The 20,711-nt window shown below is 49.1% G+C and overlaps 2 protein-coding genes across 4 annotated transcripts; both read left to right on the forward strand.

Moving 5' to 3' along the window:
- Positions 1-1,369: 1,369 nt before the first annotated feature.
- Positions 1,370-18,600, forward strand: LOC5667607 (putative mediator of RNA polymerase II transcription subunit 26). 3 transcript variants are annotated; one of them, XM_061652036.1, is made up of 6 exons: positions 1,370-1,482; positions 2,356-2,780; positions 10,548-10,732; positions 13,554-13,770; positions 13,912-14,505; positions 15,120-18,600. In XM_061652036.1, the coding sequence occupies exons 2-6, from the start codon at positions 2,744-2,746 to the stop codon at positions 17,609-17,611; spliced, it is 3,525 nt and encodes a 1,174-aa protein (XP_061508020.1). In that variant the 5' UTR covers positions 1,370-1,482; positions 2,356-2,743; the 3' UTR covers positions 17,612-18,600. The 3 variants fall into 3 exon arrangements, with proteins under 3 accessions (XP_061508020.1, XP_061508021.1, XP_061508022.1); XM_061652037.1 differs by having other exon boundaries at positions 1,371-1,482; positions 2,378-2,780; XM_061652038.1 differs by lacking the exon at positions 1,370-1,482 and adding an exon at positions 1,532-2,284 and having other exon boundaries at positions 2,378-2,780.
- A 621-nt stretch (positions 18,601-19,221) lies between these two features.
- LOC1281059 (uncharacterized) lies at positions 19,222-20,539 on the forward strand. Its single transcript, XM_320994.6, has 5 exons — positions 19,222-19,547; positions 19,632-19,706; positions 19,768-19,848; positions 19,918-20,068; positions 20,211-20,539. The coding sequence occupies exons 1-5, from the start codon at positions 19,448-19,450 to the stop codon at positions 20,263-20,265; spliced, it is 462 nt and encodes a 153-aa protein (XP_320994.5). The 5' UTR covers positions 19,222-19,447; the 3' UTR covers positions 20,266-20,539.
- Positions 20,540-20,711: the final 172 nt, after the last annotated feature.

Consider the following 20,711-nt stretch of genomic DNA (forward strand, 5'->3'; position numbering starts at 1 on the left):
TTGTTCAGCGGAACCACTGAAGAAATTAATTCTTCAGTTAAGTATTTTTCATGTATTGATATATATATTTAGAAATATATAGATATCCCGATAGATATCCAGCTAATATTCATTACAGTTTTAAGTCTTATCTCATCATAAGCCGTCATATAAACATATAAACAAATGATTTAACCAATACTATAGAACTTTTCAAAATCCTCTGTGATGTATTAGTAATCTAACAATGATGTATAATGATGTCCAGAACCCAGTTGTTGATGAACTACAGAAACACATTACAAAATACTGAACATATCCCTCTAGCTCTCTCAAAAACATCACATATTTGTGGGCTCAACGTTTACAAAATACGGATATTCCAAGAGATAAATTCCAGCACAGCTGATCTTCCGATGCATATGTTTATTTGTCACTTGATCATACGAAATGAGAAAACAATTTTCCGTAAAATATTGTTTTGAAACACCAACAAACAACAACAACCAAAAAGATCCAAAAAGGTCACTTTTTGTAAAATTGTGAAAAAATATCGAAATCTACTCCAGAATCATCAAAAGGTTTACTTGATGTTTAGAATTCAAGAAGCGCATTAAAACAATCAATTTAATACTTTCCACATCATTGCTCTTTGTACATCCAGACTCGTATTTCAAATGACCTTAGACAAAACACACAGATCCACCATTAAAAGTCACAAGGAAAATGAACTGTAACGATGCTCCAGTATCCGGAATTTGTCACCAACCGTCGAGACAAGATCATCCCCAATGCAGACACCCCGCGCAGCGTCACCACTAACATTTAGTCTTCTACAAGGCCACTCTTCGCCTCCCGAAGCCCTCAAAAGTCACGCTTCACTGTGCCACGTATGCCATCTTTGAGCATGGTTCACCAAAAAAAACTAAACCCATGTTAGAAAATAATAAACCATGCATACACACACGTACTCGCAAACAGCTCCGAGCGAGTACGCCAAACGATCAGAATGTCTCCCGCCGCAAGCGCGGCAATGAAGGGTTGCCGTTTCGATCACCCGAGGCCACGCTTGTTGCAGATCGTAACACAACAAAAAGTACGACCCATTACGCGACCCGAGAAGCGTTGGCACCAGAAACAGGGGAGCAGATGAACCGATCCCCTCCTACTGGTGTAGTACCCAGATCTGGGGTCTGGGAGGGTTGCAATGAAGAAGCTGTAGCATAGCGCAGCATCTTCGCCCGCTGTACCCGAGCTGCACGATCACTGGCAAGTTCCCTCTCTCTCTCTCTCGCACACACACAGACAGATACTCGCGCCGTCCGAAAAGCCAGCGGGGATCAGGCGCTGAAGATGTCGGTCGGTCTTAGCTCTTCCTTTCATTTTCAGCTCGCATCACTTCGATACTAACCGCAGGAAAGTGCAGTCGAGCTCGGGGGATCGAGCGCTAAACACAGTGCCTCACGGATGCCCACCAGTGTTAGACATCCGGACGCCCGCTCGGTAACGTTTCGCACCCGTTTCTTTTGTGTTGTGCAGAGCCCAGAGTCCAGAGTGTACAGTTGCTGTTAGGTTTCGAGGAGTTTCAACTACTCTAAACCAGAACTCTAAACCTAGTACCAGAACGTTCTAGCAGCTGCCAGCGACTTATCAAGTGGAAGAATAAGTGCAGCACCTTAGAAGAATCGCTCCGCCCTCGGGGCTCGGTTTTGTGCAATCAAATTGTGAATTAGGGCCCCGATTATCGGAAGCCCCCCAGCACCGCAAACGTGCGAACATACTGTTTCTGCAGAAAACAATAAATCACTCGCCCTCCCCAACAATGGCCCCCAACGCCGGTTCTTTCTCCGATTCACGGGGCTCAGTTGAGCCGTTTTCCCAGAACTGCTGGCTGCAACTATTTGCTGCAAGTTTTTCCTCCCCGCGCACTAACGGAACGGTGGAAATAAAACCCCGATTGCAGCAGGTGTCTGCAGCGCATTGTGTTCTGTGTCCGTCCGCCTTCACTGCCTTCCACCATCATAAACCGTCAACACATCGACGTGGAACGTCCCACGCCACGAGAACTCGCATCGCACCCCGGGAAATGCATTCCGCATCCACCGGGCGATGGAATGCACTTCACGTGGGCGCGAATGTGAGAAGGCTCCAAGGTGTCCCCTTCCCGCACGTACAGAGGACAGAACCGCAGTTGGCAGCCAGTGACGGTGGACGGTTCAGTGTTCCGAACTTCAGGGCTCCGTGGTCCGTGCCTCGCTGTCAGTTATGATTTACGGTGCCAGTGAAACGGTTCTCAGAACTTCCGGTTGAGTGAAACCTTACGTGTACTACTCGTTGTGTGTACCTTCCGAATTGTAGTTCACTTATTTGTCGTAGTTTTTCCAATGTTTTTTCCTAGGTTTCTGTTTAAAGAGATGACCATCTCGATCGTGCGCTTAATGGTGACGACGTTTTAAGTGTTTATTATTTTTTGTGTCTGCAAAAAAAACCAAAAAACCAATTAAATAGCAAACGATAGTGATAGTGAATAGAACGTACGTTTTAGTGGGATAGTGATTGAAGGGTTCTGTGGATTCGGGATAGAAAAGTGCCACCAATTTTGCACGGTGAGGAGTGGAAGTGTACTAAAGCTCAAGCTTGCTGTTGGCAAACGGTGGCCCGGTGAGAGGATTGTCTTGGTTCCAGAACTGCTGGAGAATATCGCCCAGGAGCTGTATTTGTGGCATTCGTCCGAACACTGAGCAGCAGGCATTGCGCTCGAGACATGATGGCGCTGATGCAGCAGCTTACACTTTGCACGGGTAAGTCATTTCCTTCATTTAAAGCACGATAATATAAGGTTTATGTTATAGACATCAAACTGCAAAGCCATAGCTCCAAATTATGATTCACAAGCAGCACACTGTATTCCGAGATTGATCTCAACGCTTCAAAGCTTCCAATTATTGTGCAGCGAAGCATTGCAACACTGAAACCAATTAGCGAAGCCTTGGCAAAACTGTTCTAGCCCACGCAGAATATTAACAACAACAAATAAAGTCACTCGGTAGTCACTTGCAACATGCAACATTATGCTGAGGTATTTTGAATCGATCTTCAACTTCACTCGATCGCTGCTATATACCAACGATCCACGATCACGACACATTTCGACACTATTTTTTCCGCACCGTACAACCATTAGTCGTGCGGGCAAATTGCAACTCCCTGGATATGCAAATGCTTCCCATCCCAATCTTGAAGACCTGCTCGTGGGTGTTGAAGAATCGCGATCAACACCCGAACGGCACAGCTGGTCGGGAGTGTGATAGGTGTGGGCTTGCTTTTTGATGAGCGTTGTATTTACACTTTATTTTTATGTTTATTGGTGCGCTTTATTTCCAAAAGGTGGCACAATCTTGCATTTAAGGCAGAGATGAGTGTCCTTTTCCTGTTGATTTAATTGACAAAGTTGATTCGCATGTGCATTTAGATAGCGTGCTGATAACATAGAGTAGTTGTTAACATTTATTAGCGACTATCTAGCAAAACTGACCCTAAAAACGACGTTTTACCGTGATCCTCCTGATATAAGGCCGGATCTTCCCCAACATTATCTTGTTTGTTGAGAGTGAAGCACCACACACGCCCATGTAATTATGCCGCACAGGAAGATGCAATCTCCGCTGACCTTTCGCGTGGCTCTGCTCATCCTAATCAGCTCAAGACGCATCAAAACTGTCACTGTCACAGGAAATTTACATCCGGCCTTGGTTTACGATTCGCCGCCCCGCTCTCAATGTCGCAATTAAAGGTTTCGTCTTTAACGATCTGGATCGCGTCTTCTCGCCCCTGCACCGAAAAAAAAGGCAGTACCTTGGCATCCACCTTTCTTGGAGTGCTAGGCCGGGATGGATCAAACACACCCGCCCGACCTACAACCTTGAACGTTCGACCCCGCAATTTCCTTTGCCGGATTTGCCTATTACGGTCAGGAAGATCGCACGATCGGCACCACCGCCTGTAATAATACCATCATCGCCGACCGTTCCCCACCCGTGTCTGCTCGAAGTCGATTTTTAATCAGCATTTTGACACCTTTGCCGACCTTTTAAAAAAGCGCGCACGCGCTCGAGGGCATGCGCAATCGAGCAAAGCTATTCGTGCGCCACCAAGAAAAGGCCACTCTGCTCGCATTCGGTAGCACGAACAAAAAATAAACCAAACTGCTCATCGAGAACCGTACTCATCCTTTCTGCGGTCGTTTGTATCGGTAAAATAGCAATCAACCCGGACACGAGCGCACATTCGAACCGAGGGAGGGGAAGAGGGCATTGATCGGCGTTGGTGGCGTTACAACCGATCGTGAGAAAAATTCTTGTCCCATTCCCAAACCCCCAATTCCATTAGGCTTGGGCAATGCGGCCGCACAGCGCATCCCGCGGTGATCGCGTGAAGAAATGAACTTTACGGCAAACCGCAATCCCTTTCGGTGCCGCTGCTAACCTTGAGGGTACATCTTCAAACAAATATCAACCCGCGGCTGGTTCTCCACTCCGGAGCCGGAGCGTGCCACGATTTGAAATGCGAGCAAATTAATGGACGAAGCTGCAGCGGGTCGGATCGGTTGCAAGAATTATTTCATCCAGCGGTGCCTCTGGTTTTTGGGTGGCTTGTTGAAAACCGCGCGACCCACCGGGTCTGTGATGCTAGTTTTATGTGCTCAAGCAGGGGGCGGCAGGTCTGTATGTATGTATTCCTCTAACTTTAACTCGTCCGCTTGATGGGGAAACTCTCAAACGTACACCCGCGCCACCAGCCACGAGAGGAGATCGTGTGGGGAAATGAAGCAACGAACGTTACTGCATAGGTAGCGCCGTGTTTCCCAACTTCCGTGCAATAGGCAGGAATTTGTAGGAGAAGCTCATTTGAAATGACTCATGCAGCCACGCAACGAGACCTTTACTGTACGGATTCATTAAGCGCCTCTTGCTCTGTACTCTAGACAACTTTACTTGGAGAAAAATAGCTTTTTACGTTCAACACAAGAGCATTTGAAAGGCTCGAAAGCGAAGCATTCGATCCATTTTGTTGGTTGTAGCCTTCTGTACGTATTCACTGTAATTGTACACAACCACATAATTATTTATTTCAATCTTTAAATTGCGCGTTTTGCTTAATAAAAACAAAACAAATCAAACAATCATTGCAAGCGCAATTATGCAACCTCAAAGCCCCTTCACAAAACAACTCATTTCCTTGGTACCATGGGTTTCCCCGCTACTTGTCGCTGCCTAGTGCCACATCAAGCATATTAATTTAATTTAATAATATTTTCAAAACCCAACCCCACAGCCGCCCCCTCCGAAAACGCATCGCATAACCTTTGGCACTTTCGCCTGCACTGTGATTAATCGACAATTTGTTGAATTACAATAATTTGCTTTACCATGCTTTAATCACAACTCCGGCTGCATTGTTTTCCAATCCTTTTGCCCGCTCACCCGCTCGCACTCGCATTGCTTTACCCAATTTCCCAAGCGAAAAGAAGCATGCTGATGATGCCTGGTTTTTACGAGCATAAATTACAGCCGCATCATTATGAGCAGCGATTTGCACTGCATAGCCATAGGCTCGCTTGGCAGCTTTCGTTGCCGCTGCTTTCCATACAATGGTCGAAGGGGTGGTGAAGCAAAAAAACCCTCGGCTAAAATCCTACTTCCGATCCCAATCGGTTACAAACGGCATTACATAATTGACCTCGTTAGCAAACAACTAGACACACACGCGCGCGCGCGCGAAGTGTTCTTTGGCTGCGGGTCGGATCTTTCCGATGCAGCTGGGGCGTTAATTTATTACCACCAACACAGCTGGTCGATCCAGCACCATGCAAGGCAAGCTAGCTACACATTCTCAGCTGCGAGCTGGCAATCTGGGATTGGATTCCAGCGCTAATCGCGGCACAATCTTCATCCGCCGCCAAACGGCAACCCAAAGGGCGGAACACTTGTGCGTTGATAATGAACTCTCGCACCCTGCAAGATGGGGGGATTGGAATGAAGCAACAACAAAAAAGACACATAAATTAAAACATAATGATCATAACCCCAAACCGCTGGCGCTAATTGATTACGGAATGGGGTGGGATTTTCGTGTGCAACGTTTGCTTCCGCCGCTTCGTTTGCAAGATAAGAGGAAAGTGAATGGGTGTGAACATGGCATTCCATCCTGATCGTTGGTGAACCATCCCCAACCTTCGCTTCGAACCCTTAATTGAAGGACTGGAGAGGAAGGTTTCAGGTGGTGATAAAAATCGAAAGATTTTTCCACGTGTTAATCGGCAGATGACGAACATTCACGTTTTGCGGGGAGCTAACGCATCATTACACAACGTGATCGCTGGTACGGTTGATGTTGTGTTTCCTTTTTGTTTGTGTATTGTGGTACGTGCACTTAGAATTGACCAAAGGTCAATCAGGTCCGGTGGATAAGCTGATCTTGACGATCAAAAGGATGAAGCGTACCTTACCGATCACACATCACCTTTGACCGCCGCAGTCGTAATATGCTTCATCCAGCACAACTCCTCTCCACAACATCTCTTGGCGCTCTCAGGCCCGCACTCTGCCACACTTCGCCATGAATGCATCAACCTCAAACCCCCGTGGGCTGATCGTGCTCGTGAGCTGCAATTGTTTTCTTGCTGGGTTTTGCGCTCGGAAGCATCCCCCCGTGAGCTCGATTGCAGCCGCGATCGCGTGATTATGCAACACCGGCCGGCCGCAAACGACTCCCACGGTTCTCATCACCCCGTGCGCAACCGCATTTGGGCGCTCATGCCGAAGATCAGCTCACCTTTTTGCTAATTACCGCTACCGATCTAACCAGCGCCACACCGGCAGTGGTCGGCCACCGCGCGCATAAACGGCCCAGTTGACCTTGTGACCATGATCGCGATGCGTAACTGCGTAACGGCGCGCTACCGAAAATTCCTTAGCCCCGTTCCAAAAAATCGCCGTACACCCGCTCTGTTCAAACACTCTCCACTCCAATGGGTGCTGTAATTTATTTTACCGCCAGTTGCTTACAGCCTTACAACACACCGCCTAGTGTTGTGGATCTGCGTCTCGGTACTGATGCTGCAAGAAAGCATCAGCAGGGTGTGCAACGGCTCGGCTTGCATTGCGCCGAGCGGTCGCGACGTCCATGTGGCGAATGCAGCAACGATTCCATTCATCATCACGCCAGCCCGTCCACGTATCTGGTCCGGTCCAAACCCCTCGCCCGGTCGGTTCAGTTCGGTGGCCTCCGGTGACCTCCACTGTGCGCCAATGTATGCATTGTTTGGGGCTTTTTTTTGTTTTTCTTCTGCTGGACACGTGCTGGACGTACGCGCATGCAAAGCGCTCGTACACGAACCGACGAAACCAGCTCAACTAGCTGCCGATTTTTTTTTTTGGGATGGTGTAATTGGAGAGGAAAACCACGTTACCGTTGCTTTCGCCACTGGATTGCAGTTTCTTGGCATCGGCCCTCTTCGCTCCCTCGTTGGTTTGCAGTTTTCGCCGCCTGCGACCACGGCTGTAGGGAGGCCACCCTCCGCACGGATGCCTCAGCTGGAATGGAAGCAATCATTCAATTTACCGTGCGGACCCTAACTGCCAATGGTGCGCAATGCTGGATTGTTGGAGCAAAAATAATGAGCCCCGCGAGTTCAATCCGCGAATGCAGGTAAAAAGATCGCACCGAGCGACTGTTGGTGGTGTTCATCAATCATACCAGCGCAACGGACCGATCGCTGCATCGCTTTCGGAGCATTCACCGTCTTACTGCGAAAGTGCAGTGGGGCTGGAATTTTTCGGCGCCGTTTAATGTAAACGAGCGATCCTGCATCGCTTGCATTGCGTTGCGGTTTGGTACCGGCGGGCATGTTTGGGAGGTTCTTCATGCCGTTTGCAAAAAAAAAAAACACAAACGAACGAAATGGATGATTTATATTCGCTGTAAACTACTCCGCAACATGGATCAGATATAGCTGATAAATAATATCTATTTAGCGGTTGTGTAATACTTTGATTTAGGAGTCATTTATAATACCGGGTGCACTTTATTCCAGGCGTGTTTGGAATGGAATATTAAAATTCCGGGATTATAACATGGAACTGGTATACTGTTATACACGAAGATTATACACCGATCGCTACTACAAAAGAGTTCTTATGGCCTCAGTTTAAATTTTAGTTCAATACTGGTGGTTGTGTGAGGAAGTATTTTTAATAACCGATTATGCCTTACTAAATACTGTTATTTTCAAATAATGTGCATTCTTGTTAATTTTTAAGCATTTTGCTTTTTTCTTGTTGTCTTTTGTTCTAATTTGAAATCTTCTAATTGGATTATTATGCTCCTATTTATTCATCTTTTTCGTTAAACTAATACTATTATTACAGTTTGTCTTACAGTTTGATATCGGTTTAATGGATTTTCATTTTATTTAAAAATTAGGTTTCAATTTTTCACCTTTTACATATTCTAAACGCTGCAAATGTTATTCAACTTATAATTATATTTTATACATATTTACTAAAACATTTCCCGGTGCCTCCTACCTACGTTTTATAATCCTTCTAATGGCCCATCATTGATCATACAGTGCATACTGTATGCATAAAGCTATTTTCATAACGAATCAAATTTGTTACATTTTTAAATACCCTCATTCTGTCGCCGTACCGTCCGAACACAATTCACTTCCATTTTGCGTAGCGTGCCTAACAACCTATGTGCGCACCATTTTTGGCATTCCATCGCTGCGGTGACCTTCGGAACGAAATGTCGAAGCATCACAGCATCGAAATCAACCTGCTGCTGCTGTGCAATGTCGAAATAAGATCATCGCCATCATCTACCAAACCAGCCAAAGTGCGGTGGTTATTGTGCGCGTGAGGAGCATTGGGTTTTTTTTGTTGCAGTGCCTTACAGCGATGTGATGTCCGTCCATTTGTAGAATCGGGAGGATGGTGTTGTTGAGCTTAGCCAGGGAAAGGCACACAAAACGGTAGCGCTAACGGTAGCAGCGGGCAAAGCACTGCGGGCACGTCTACATAAAACAAAACTGCTCACCCTCGCCAAAGCTTCGCCGCGATCCTCCGTAATTGGGTAATGAGCATGAGGTTAAATGTCCGACTGCGCGGGGGTATCCCTTTGGCTCAGGGGGAGGGGAGGCACGACCGTTGACAGCTGGGGCTAGCTTTGGCACTGGAGCGTGTAGTACTGAAAGGGACGCTTTCCGTCCGTCTTCGCGTAGCTGATGGACACAATGGACAGCTTAATGAGGGGACCGTTTGGTCCCCAAAACCCGCAAAGCGAGAGCGGATGATTCTCGCGCTCAATCTCGATAAAGCTACGCACACAGATTGTGCAACACGTTGGTTGGTGTACGGTTTTTGCCGCTGCACCCAATGTCAACCGGCTGACGGACAGTAAGGTTCGTGGTCTTTTGGCGCACCGGAGTCACCGTGGCGGTGTTAGAGCCGTCCAAGCGAATCGATCAGGAAGCAAGATCGGGGGACATCGCTCACTGTTTTCTATTGTAGCCGTTGTAACACACAGCCAGACATGCAAACCCCCCAACAGAGGTTTTGCTACCAGACCTCACCACCCACCAATAGGTCAAATAGCGCGCATAAAAAAGGTCAACTTTCACGGAAACGTCGTTGAAACAAACGAAACCAAATTGTAACTAAACGACTAACCACGAGAGGGTAGCAGCAAGCTTGGGACCCAAGCATCGCAGTGGTAGGTCTGGCAATCATTACACCTAAATCGTGATAACCGGAAGGGATGCTGCAGCATTTAAGAAGCTACGCCGCCGCAACCGGTCACGCGCACTGCGCTTCGTTCGCTTCGTTTTTTGTTTTGTTTTTGTTTCGTTTCTTTCTAAACCAAATAGAGGCCAATAATAGCGACTCAGAAGACGACCGCTGAAGATGTTACTGTTGCATGCAGTGCTGGAAACCCCTTCCCGGATCGAACAACAATGGTGAAGCGACAGCTTGGAGAGCGCCATTGTAATACCAAACCGAAGATCATCATCATGAGGATAGCTCGGTTGCGATTTGCATAAAACATGGGGCACAGACAAAAAAAAAATACACAGAACAAGGGGACAGCCCCTCCGTTTCGGTTGTACCGATACACCTTCCAAATATTCGCTATCGAATCGGCATTAGGTCGACATTAGGGCGCTGGTGACATTAGCCGCCAACCATAACCAAAGGGGAGAGGGTCTCGCGTTGTGTCACAGGAAATGTCTAACAGCAGTCGTTTGGGTGGCAGTAAAGGCCGTTGCACAGACACACACACAAGCATCTTTGCTCTTTGCTACATTCTCGTGAAGCATTTGCCGACCTTTTTGTTCGGGGCAGAACATCTTCTAAATGTTAAGCTGGTAGGTCGCGCAGAATGTTTGGAGCTATTCTATGCCTTGGGAGGACTGCAGTGTCTCCTACCTTTTCGAACGATACCCGCTTTGTCGCATGATCGTAAATTATTTCTAATAATCTTCTTCTTCGCCCTCCACTTCCCAGCCCTTCTGATGGTCGTCGCAATCGTAAGCAACAATGGACAGTTCCTGCCCGGACCGCGCTACAGCCTGGACAACATGCCCAAGACGGGCTTCACCTGCCGGGACAAGATCCTCGGCGGGTACTACGCGGACTCGGAAACGCAATGCCAGATGTTTCACGTGTGCGTGAAGGTGGCCGGTGTCGGTGTAAGTATGAAGTTTACGGGGGGGGCATGTTCTCCACCAAAAAAAAAAACAGTCACAAATTCTCACAACCTCAGCGACCCCACTCGTTGACCCCACTATGCCGAAAAAGGGGGTCGCTCGCTCCTAATCGTGTAGGAGCAACGCAACCGAACGGAGAAACAAAACAGCAACAAAACCACGGCTAAAATAAACGCTTCACATAATCGATGACGTTGGGTTGAGCTTGGATGGTGCCGCACGGTGGGACGGCCGCACCATCGTCAGCAGATCGTCTCCGCTCCGTCAGCCGAACGGCCGTTCCCAAGAGACTCTCGTGACCTTTAGCGTGAAGCGTTTGCGGCCTGTAGAAGCTATGCATGCGGCTGGAGAGCGGGTGGAGGGACGAGAGTGCCACGAGCATGGCATCATCAAGGGGGTGGGTTTGCTCCATCAAAGGGTGGGTTGACGCTCGTTGACTTCTCGAACCTCCAGTTGGGGCTCGTGCCTTTCGAGCCTCTCGCGGATTGTCGCCCCTTTGCCACACGATTTTCTATTGTCGCTTGCCGGTCGCGTTTTTTTCAGCATCTCATTGCTTATGGCCACCTGTGGCCACTATGAGTGTATGTGTGTGATCACCCGCGTGGATCAACAGGACGTCCTTGCACCAGCGTGATCCATCCACTCGCAAACGGACACACATTTTGCACGATCAGGTGTCAAGTCACCAAGCCAAAGCAAAAAATAGCGGAACTCATGTAACACCAGGCGGAGTCCTTTCCAAACACCCAAGGACGTCCACACCTCCGGTAGGGGTGTGTTTGACATGATCTAAAGAGTGGCACGCTGTTTGTATACGCTCCTGTAAGCTGCACGATGCATTCCATAAGTCGGGCTCTGGTAAATGCCATCGATGGAATAGATAATGAGACACACACACACTCCGAGAAGAGACCTCCAGTAGGAGTTATCTTTAGTTTTGCATCAAATCGAACCCGCAGCAGTGGAGGGGTGAAGTGATACACCATAAACACTTTGTTTTAAATTTGGCTTCGTAATAGTTTACGATCAAGCTGGCAGCATCTTTCTTGCCGGCTTCAAGGCTTTACCACGTTCAACCCGAAAAGGACGTTTCGTAACGTGTGAGGTCGTGTACGTCCGAAATGGCAAACATGTTCAAATTCAAGTCAAATTCAAGTCGATCGATGCGGACCCACATTTCACACCTTCCCGGCTATGGCTCGAAAAACGGAGATCCGGGCTTTTACGATCTCCTCGAGAGCATGTTGTGGATCAAACGAAACCCAACAAAAAAACCTCCAACAATGGCGCCACGATACAATCCCAGCTATTTGGTAAGCAAACAGAAGAAGAAGAAAGAAAAGAAAAACAAACCTCCAACCGGAAAACCGAAATCAGGTCACATTTAAAGTTCACACCGTTACTGCCCGATGAGCGGTCGAGATAATTGCTCACAAATTTGTTATTGTGGAGCAGATGGGCGTCCAAGTACAGCAGCTACCGGTAAGCATTTTGGAAGTTGAATTTCAAATTGCAAACCGTTGTTGAAATGTTACTTTCAATTAGCGAAGCATCCTCCTTTCACTTTCGGTTTGGGGCGCAGAAACAATTTACCAATCTGCACATCAGTTTTTTTATTATCAATCAAACACGAAACTGTTTACATTTTATTGCTGTTGCATCGTTTTCGCGCAGTCTTCGGGCGAATCATCCATTTTTGGAGCCTTTTTCTTAATGGCAATGAAAACGAAACCATCGTTTCAGCAACGATCGTTATATAATTTGCCCTCAGTGCGATGAATAATAAACGATTATTTAGACGGATTTTGGTGCCCACAAAAACCCACAAATTCAACTCCACCCTTTCAAACTCCCTTCACCGTGCTGTGGCGGTGATGTAGTTAATCAAATCGCCGATTGCTTCACTGGGGGACGGAGCATTTAACAAAAAAAACCCATGAGAAACAAACTCCCGCCAACTCACAATTAATCATCATATTCACACCGAACGTGCGCACACACCACCTTTTGGGGCGCCGATGCTGTTTGGTACGCTGCCAGCTATACAGCCTACTGCTGCCCGTCCTATCTGCCGCCCAATCTTATCTGCCGTCGAATGAATGCTTGCTACCGCGCTTGCTAAACATTTGCTACGAGCGGCGGCGGCGGCGGCGGCGCCACACTGTCTGAGAAACAGAGCCACGAGCGGCGACGAGAATCAAACCTGACGTGCCGACGTGCGCTCGCGTGTGTACAACCTTGCCAGCCGGTAATTACACCGAGCAGCGAGCCCTAAGATGATGTATTTTGTCCGCTGGTGCCTACCTCAGCCTCCACACGCAGCGGGTTAAGCTCCAGCGTCAGTGGAGATCAGTGGAGACAGAGAAAACAAGACCACGAATGGTAGTGCGTGCGAATTCATGCGCCATAAGTGAGATACGCACCAAGGTGGCCTTCTTATGCCGTATTGCGCCACCTCTCTAGCGATTGCTTACTTCACACCTCACCCAATAATACCTGCCCCCGACTCCGAGTGGTGTGGTGTGTTAGTTTTCTATTGTTTTATATTCTTGCGTTCTTGCGAAGTTACTAGCACCTAGGTGCTGTAGCTCAGTCTTCAGATACGACTCCCCCACTCGATCAAAACTTCTCACAAATTAATTTGTGTGTGTGTGTGTTTTTTTCTTTCTCTCCACGTTCGATCGCACTCCGCTCCGAGAAAAATTCGTCTACCACGATGACTTTGTTCGATGACAATTTAATTGTTTTCAAACTCTCCTTTTTTTCTTCTCAACCCCTCACACACACATATACACACGCACAGGTGCAAGATTTCCGCTTCCTCTGTCCCAATGGTACGGCTTTCGATCAGGAAGCTCAGATCTGTGCCGATTGGGGCGATGTCGACTGTGAGGCGGCCACACTGTACTACGGCAGTGACAACTTCGACCTCTACCGGCTGGGTTCCGGTTTCGAGAGCAAGCGGGCACCGTTCGCCGAGGAAGAGGAGGCCACCTTCCATCTGCAGCGTGCCGAAACGAGTAAGTGTCTTTTTGTTGATGTTATCTTTTTTTCTATTTTGAGCCAATGAGGTAATGCGTTGCGTGCTACAGTTAAACATTTGCAACTGCTACACTGCATTCGATTCGATCCACCAAACTGACGATCTCCATACTCTACAGGCGATGCTCGAAGAAGCAAGCAGTACATTGTTAACCAGAGCTCCAAGCCACAGCAACCACCGAGCCCAAATCAGATCCCAAGCGTACAGAAACCGTCCTACCCGCAGCAGCCCCAGCAATACTTCCGTCAACCGGTGACGCCACCGACCACAACGACCACCTCCACCACGGCGAGCACCACCACGACGACGACGACCACGACGACCACCCCGTTCACCCCGGTGGAGAACATCTTCTGCAAAACGAGCCAAGCACCGACGAAGCTGCATCAAAAGCACACGGAACACAAGCAGCACCAGCTGCTGCTGAATCAGCAGCAGCTCCTGCAGGCCCAGCACTTCCGTCAGCTGACGGCGGCAGCAGCTACGGCCACACCTGCCGATCGTCGCCCAGCGGGTGACGAGCTGCGCACCACAACGCCATCCTTCACCAACAATTTTGCACGATCCCAGCAGCCGCAACAGCAGCCCCAACCACAGCAGCGGCAACCACAAACGCAGCAGCAGCAGCCGCAACAGCAGCGTTCGCCACAGCAGCAGCAGCAGCAGCAGCAGCAGCCACAGTCCCGTCCGGCGCAGCACAACGACTTCAACAGTAAATACGTAGCCTAATGTGTTTAGTTAAGGTCTTCATCATCATCGCCATCATCATCAACCTCATCAAGATCTCCATCGCTACCCATTTTGCCGGACGAACACCTGACACCCGGAAGTTTTCCTTCCCGGGGCTCGACCATCAGCTGTTACACTTGACTCACGAACTACTATTTCTAGACTGGCAAACTGGACTGATTGATAATTACGCGCTTCATTTCACTCACTGGCGCAGGCTGTGAAGGCTTTCTGTTACGCTGACAGCATACACCGGACTCGCTACGCTTCCTCCACTCTCAGCATGCCACTTTAGCATCTGGGAAGGCTCACACAGGCCCAAATGGGCCTGGGTTGGGAGTGGCACCATTCGCTTTTTCCTTCATCATTCACCACCAGATCGAACTAAGATAATTGAATGATTACTGATGGGTTTTCACACTTATTAAATGGAACCATTTATTCTTCTTTTTTTCATTTTTTCTCGCTTTCTTAATCTTGCTTCCGTTTTTGTGTTGTTTTTCTTTTGCTTTCTTTTCCATCTTTCCAATTATTAACTCGTCTTTTTATGTGTCCTGCTGCAACCTGTTCTGCACGTCACCCAATTCGCCAACCCAGATGATGAGATCTTCCGCGGATCGCACAGCTCGCACTTCTACAACAACCGCAACAATGGTAAGGAAGACTACGAGGAGGAGCTGTACCGGAAGTCGACAACGACGCCCCGATCGACGGCGGCGGCGACCGGAGCGAACCGTGCCTCATCGACTCAGGCAACGTCACGGGGCCGCAATCGTGGTCGGGGAAGTGTTCGGGCCCATCATCTGAATGCGCTGCGCAATGAGCTGAAACCGAGCACCAGTACTACACCGGCTAGTGTGACGAAGCAACCCCAACAGCAGCAGCAGCAGCAGCAGAGACAACCAAACCAGCAGCAGTTCAATCACCAGCAACAGTTACAACAGCAAAGACAGCAACTGCAGCAGCAGCAGCAGCAGCAACCACCACCACCTCGACAACCATTCCAGTCACTGCAGCAGTTTCCACAACAGCAACGACAGCAGCTTCAGCCGCAACAGCAGCAGCAACCGCAACAGCAACGACAGCAGCTTCAGCCGCAACAGCAGCAGCAACCGCAACAGCAACGACAGCAATTGCAGCAACCACAACAGCAGCCCGCACGCCAACAAAACACCAAGCTACAAACGACGACACCCGATGACTTTGTGGACATTCCGAAGATCCCGAACTTCCGGCAGCAGCCAACGACGGTACTGAAACCCCAGCAGTCTTCCGCCCAGGCACCATCCTTCGGACAGGCCATCGTCTCCACACCGGCTCCCTTCGCTAAGCAACCGGCCCAGCCACAAAGCCGAGGAAACACTCTGTTCTTCAACACACAGCAACAGCAGCAACAGCTTCAACAGGTCACAAGTTCCACGACCCAACCGGCTCCACAGCAGCGTTTCGGAGGCAATCCGCCCGCCACGAACAACTTCAAGATTACCGTCTCCTCGCCCCAGAACGATCGTCAGCCAAGCTTCAGCCAGCCGCAGCAACAGTTTAACTTCAACGCGCAGCCACGCCAGCAGGCCCCGATCGCGAGCACAACGTCCGCTTCGGCCCCGGTTAACAATCCGTTCCAGTTTTTCGCTGCCCAGACGACCACGACCACCGTCCGGCCGCGCAGTACCTTCGAGAATCGGGCAACGGAACGCTCGTTCGATGAGGGTGCCGTGACAACGCCGCAGGAATCGCAACGTATCCGTCCACAGTCGCGCACGTTCAACGTCGATCCGAACCGGCTCAATCAGTTCAACTACAACGAGTATCAGGGTAGTCGCACCAGTACTACCACAACGACTACCTCCACTACAACGACCACGACGCCAGTACCCCCAACAACATTCGCTCCTTCGCAGGCGAACTTCCGACAGCGGGCACCACAGCAGAGCTCCTTCCTGAATCCCTTCTTCAGCAACCCGTCCACGGTGGCACCCGCCATCACGACCATCCCGCCGGCGATCGTGCAGAAGGCCGTCCCGAAGGATCGCTACCAGTCGATTCAGCGCTCCGGCAACGAAGGCCACACGCCCTCGACGGTGAAGAAGTTCTCCACGCTCGTCCCGAAGGATCAGTACAATCCGACCACCTTCAAACCGAACGCGATCAGCAAGAAGGCACTGCTCCAGTTCGTCAACCAGAAGAGTGTGATCGGGCTCGAGAAGTCCCCGTTCACGGATCGGGTCAGCATTACAACCAGCACGACCAGCACCACCACAACGGAGAAGGCGCCGGCTCCGGTGACGACTCGCTATCCGGGCTACATACCCACCATTCCCCCAGTAACTTCTACCTCCACCACGACCACCACCCGTGCTCCCTTCACTACCACCACGACTGTTTCCAACGCACCACCGGCACCGAATCGCTTCTTCCAGCCACCCGTGGCCAAGGTGTCGAACCCGCTCACCCAATCCCCGATCGTCGTTACCTCGGCGAAACCGGAACCAACCCAGGCCGAAATCGACGAGGACGATGGGCAGTACCATCCCGAGCTGTACGAGAAAGACTTCTACCGGAACCGCGTCAAGGCGAAGGCACAAGCGGCGGCGGTCCTTGCCCAGGCCCGCAACACCAACGGGCTGGCATCGCTCTCCACGAGCGACGAGGAGGAAATCTTCCGCACCGCACACTCGCAAAACATTGCCGCGAGCGGTAACGACCTGATACTGGAGCGGGCCCGCCAGGCAGCCGCCCGGATCAACGAGTTCTTCTCGTCCTCCTCGGTCAAGCCAACGACAACGGCACGGAAGGAGCAGAAGGAGGGTCCGCTGGAAACGGTCACGCCGAAGGTATCGTCGAAGCAGCACCACCACTCCAAGGACTCCTCGGGCCGGACAAAGCCGTCCCATGGAGCGAAGGGTAGCGGCAGCACCAGCAATGCGACTCCCCGACCCTTCTCCAAGGCGCCCACGATCCCACCGAACGCCACGATTACGAAACGGCCGCCGGAAGATGATAGCTACGATTACGCGTACTACGACACCGGCAGTCCCGATGTGCCCGAGTACGACATCATCGAGGACTTTGGTCGGAAGCGGGTGTAAAGCCAGAATGAGCCGGTAGTCTTAAACGGAAGAATGCTTGCGCGAAGTGTACGTGTGTGAGGCAAGTGCACTGGATGCGTTGCGTCCTCTGCGCGACGTGATCCTGCTGCATGGAGTGTCTGAGGAATTAGTTGTCTACGGGAGAAGTAGCCGCGTGTGAGCGTGAGTGAATGGGATGAATGAATGAGTTAGTTTTTTGGGTTCGTATTGTTTTGCTTGTAAGTACCGCGGCGATGGTTACCAGACACATCAGTCTGGCGCTTCTTCTGACCCGCGTCCCATACGTCGAAGTCAACGCGGGGAAGCGCAACAACGTCGGGATGATGTCGCTGCGAATATAAAACGCTACACATAATAATGATAATATACTGCCATTAGCGTTAACAATCATACACACACACGCATTCAAACACACATACATACATACACAATCACACACACATACAGATGGAGCGTAGAACGGATGCAGGAGCTCAAAGGATAGATGTCTTTCCGGGGTCCCCCATTCCCCAAAATCCCAGCAGGAAGCCAGTATTTGTAGTACACTCAGAAATGCGCACTGCATCCATCTTTTCCGGCACGTGGCCTTATCACATAACAATCTTTTGTTTTATCCTTCCTTTACTATCTGTTCCTCTCTGTTCTTTCTGTTCCTTTCTTGGAAAATCATGTCAAATGATACTATTTACACAATTACTTTATATGATGTTTAAATTCACTTTAAAGGTTAGAATACGTCGCTTAGCTCCTATGTTCTTTCCTTTTCTCAACCGTGCACTTGCTGAGCCTGAGCAACTTCCCATTCTGCACGCGAACCACATATAGTGTTAGGAAAAATTCGTTCCACAAATCTTTTCTTTCGCAATTGATCATAATGCAAAAAGGTGCTAAAGACGGTTTTTCAGCCAAAAGTGCCCCGACTATTGTGGTAACGAGACAGCTAAGGAGGAAAAGATTTTTTGTAAATAAATGTCTTTAATCAAACTGAACCGAGCGCGTGGGTTTTTCTAAGCGGGAGAAGAGATTCCATCCGAAAGGGGAACCATTGAAATATAGATACGAGCTGTTTACATTCTTCCTTCTTGCCTGACTTTTTGCTGTTGAGAAATGCACGATGACCTATGTTGGTAGATTATTTTCTCTTGTTTTATATATATCCTTTTGTTGGCAGTCACGTGCACGAAGATGAACGTGCCAAATGAACGGGGGAAGAGAATCTAACGGACGGTCTGCAAGTGACACGTGTAACATTTCGTTTGCCATTTTCGAGTTGCATTACAAAATATTGTCCAATATAACACATTTCTTTACAATGTATTTGATTATTGTTTTAATTCCAAATGATAATTTTTGGCAAAAATGTTATAACTTACCTAAACTTGCCTTTTGAAACTAAATGAACCCCTACCTACCTTATTCGCCATCAACCATTGCCCCTCTGCTTGGCGCATCACGCAGCTCTGCCGTTCTGCGGGTGACAGGTTCGTTTTATTTCTTCCTATACATCCACTGCGTTCGCCTGGTATGACGCACCGTGGGATGCAGCCGCTGTGCACGATTTGCGTAGTAAATCGTTACAGTGGCGATTTACTATTTAAAACGGGATTCATCCTGCCCAGCAGCGTTTAGTATTCTTTTCACCCTTGGACGGAGCAATTAGCCGCTCTCGCTGGAGTTTTGAAGTTATAGTGCTCGCCAAGTGGTAAGGGCACCCCTAGTGCGTGCCGTTGACTGAGACGAAGAGTTGGTTGTTTGGTGTTTGTGAGTGGGAGGTTTATTAAAGAAGTACACTCCGCCCAGCACTCGGCAATCAAACGGACTCTCCATCGTACGGCGATGGAAGTCAACAAGCGCTGCCTGTGGCTGTTTGCCTTTCAGCTGTTTTGGTTCCTGTGCTTGGTGGAATCCTATCCCGAAGGTGTGAATTTCTACAAAGGTTCGTGTATGCAAAGCATTGCATTCCCTTTTTGCAGCCTAAATAAGACTTACCAAACGGTATATTCACTGCCTCACCCACCAGACTGGCTGCGTAACAAAAATGAGGACGATGTCGAGCGAATGATAGCAGAGGATCAGTTCGAAGCACCAAAGCTTTGTAAGCCCGTTGTTTTAGGCTACCTGCTTTGGCTTAGTGTTCACAATGAATCTCCTCTCAGTCTTTTACAGGACGCCAAGCTCGTTCACCGATCTCGGGATGGGAGAACCGTTGGAGAAACGGACGGTCAACAGGTACAAAAGTGAGTAGAATGTTGAACCACTTAAAGTGATTGTGTTACTAATGGTCGTCCATCATCACCTCCAACCAGACATGATGATCGCCAAGGACAATCTCGATGCACCACTGACGGACGATGCCGAGCAGACGAAGGAAGCGACCCGTTACTACTTTCCGCGCATCACCCCCAAACGGTCGCCAGGTGCCATCCTGAGCTGGGCCATTCCTGCCGCTAATCGAGTGTAAATAGACTGACCCTCCCCTCCACCTGCAAACCCTTACTCACTCACATGAGGATGAGTTTTGCACGCTGCACGCTCTCCAGTGCCCCCTGTCCCTGCTCCACACTGGTTTCAGCCCTAAACATCTCCACATTTGTTTCAGGCGTGTCATCAGTACGAACTATCGACCACCGGGAATCAATCGGCCGGCCGCCTAATGCAGCGGCCCGCCTTACTGGGAAGTGTGTTAGAGCACAATGTCATGATCTCGCGTTGCATACTTCGATCTTCGGTTTGGTTCGAAGCGTTTTGTTTCACCTCGTACTTCGTTGCGCCTTCGTTTCCATAATGTGCTCTAACGCGTACATCAGCACTGGCTTTAAGAGAGGGAGAGAGAAAGAGGGCGAGAGAGCGGATTGAATAGTTGTTTTACCATCGTGTCGTCTGTAACATCAATATGGATAAATATAATCTTCGGGTTCTGCTAACAAAGATGATCTACGACCAACTTTAGCGCACAATGATGACACGAGTTTTTGTTTCAGTTCGAGGATCTTGCCCTTGTGTTTGGATAACTGCATAAAAATGGTAATAACGGTAAACGATAAATGACGCAAATGAGTAAAACAGGTGTAAAATTGATTTTCGGATAAAAATTGATTAT

This window comes from Anopheles gambiae, chromosome 2 (assembly GCF_943734735.2).
Source record: "Anopheles gambiae chromosome 2, idAnoGambNW_F1_1, whole genome shotgun sequence".
NCBI classification, from domain to species: Eukaryota; Metazoa; Arthropoda; class Insecta; order Diptera; family Culicidae; genus Anopheles; species Anopheles gambiae.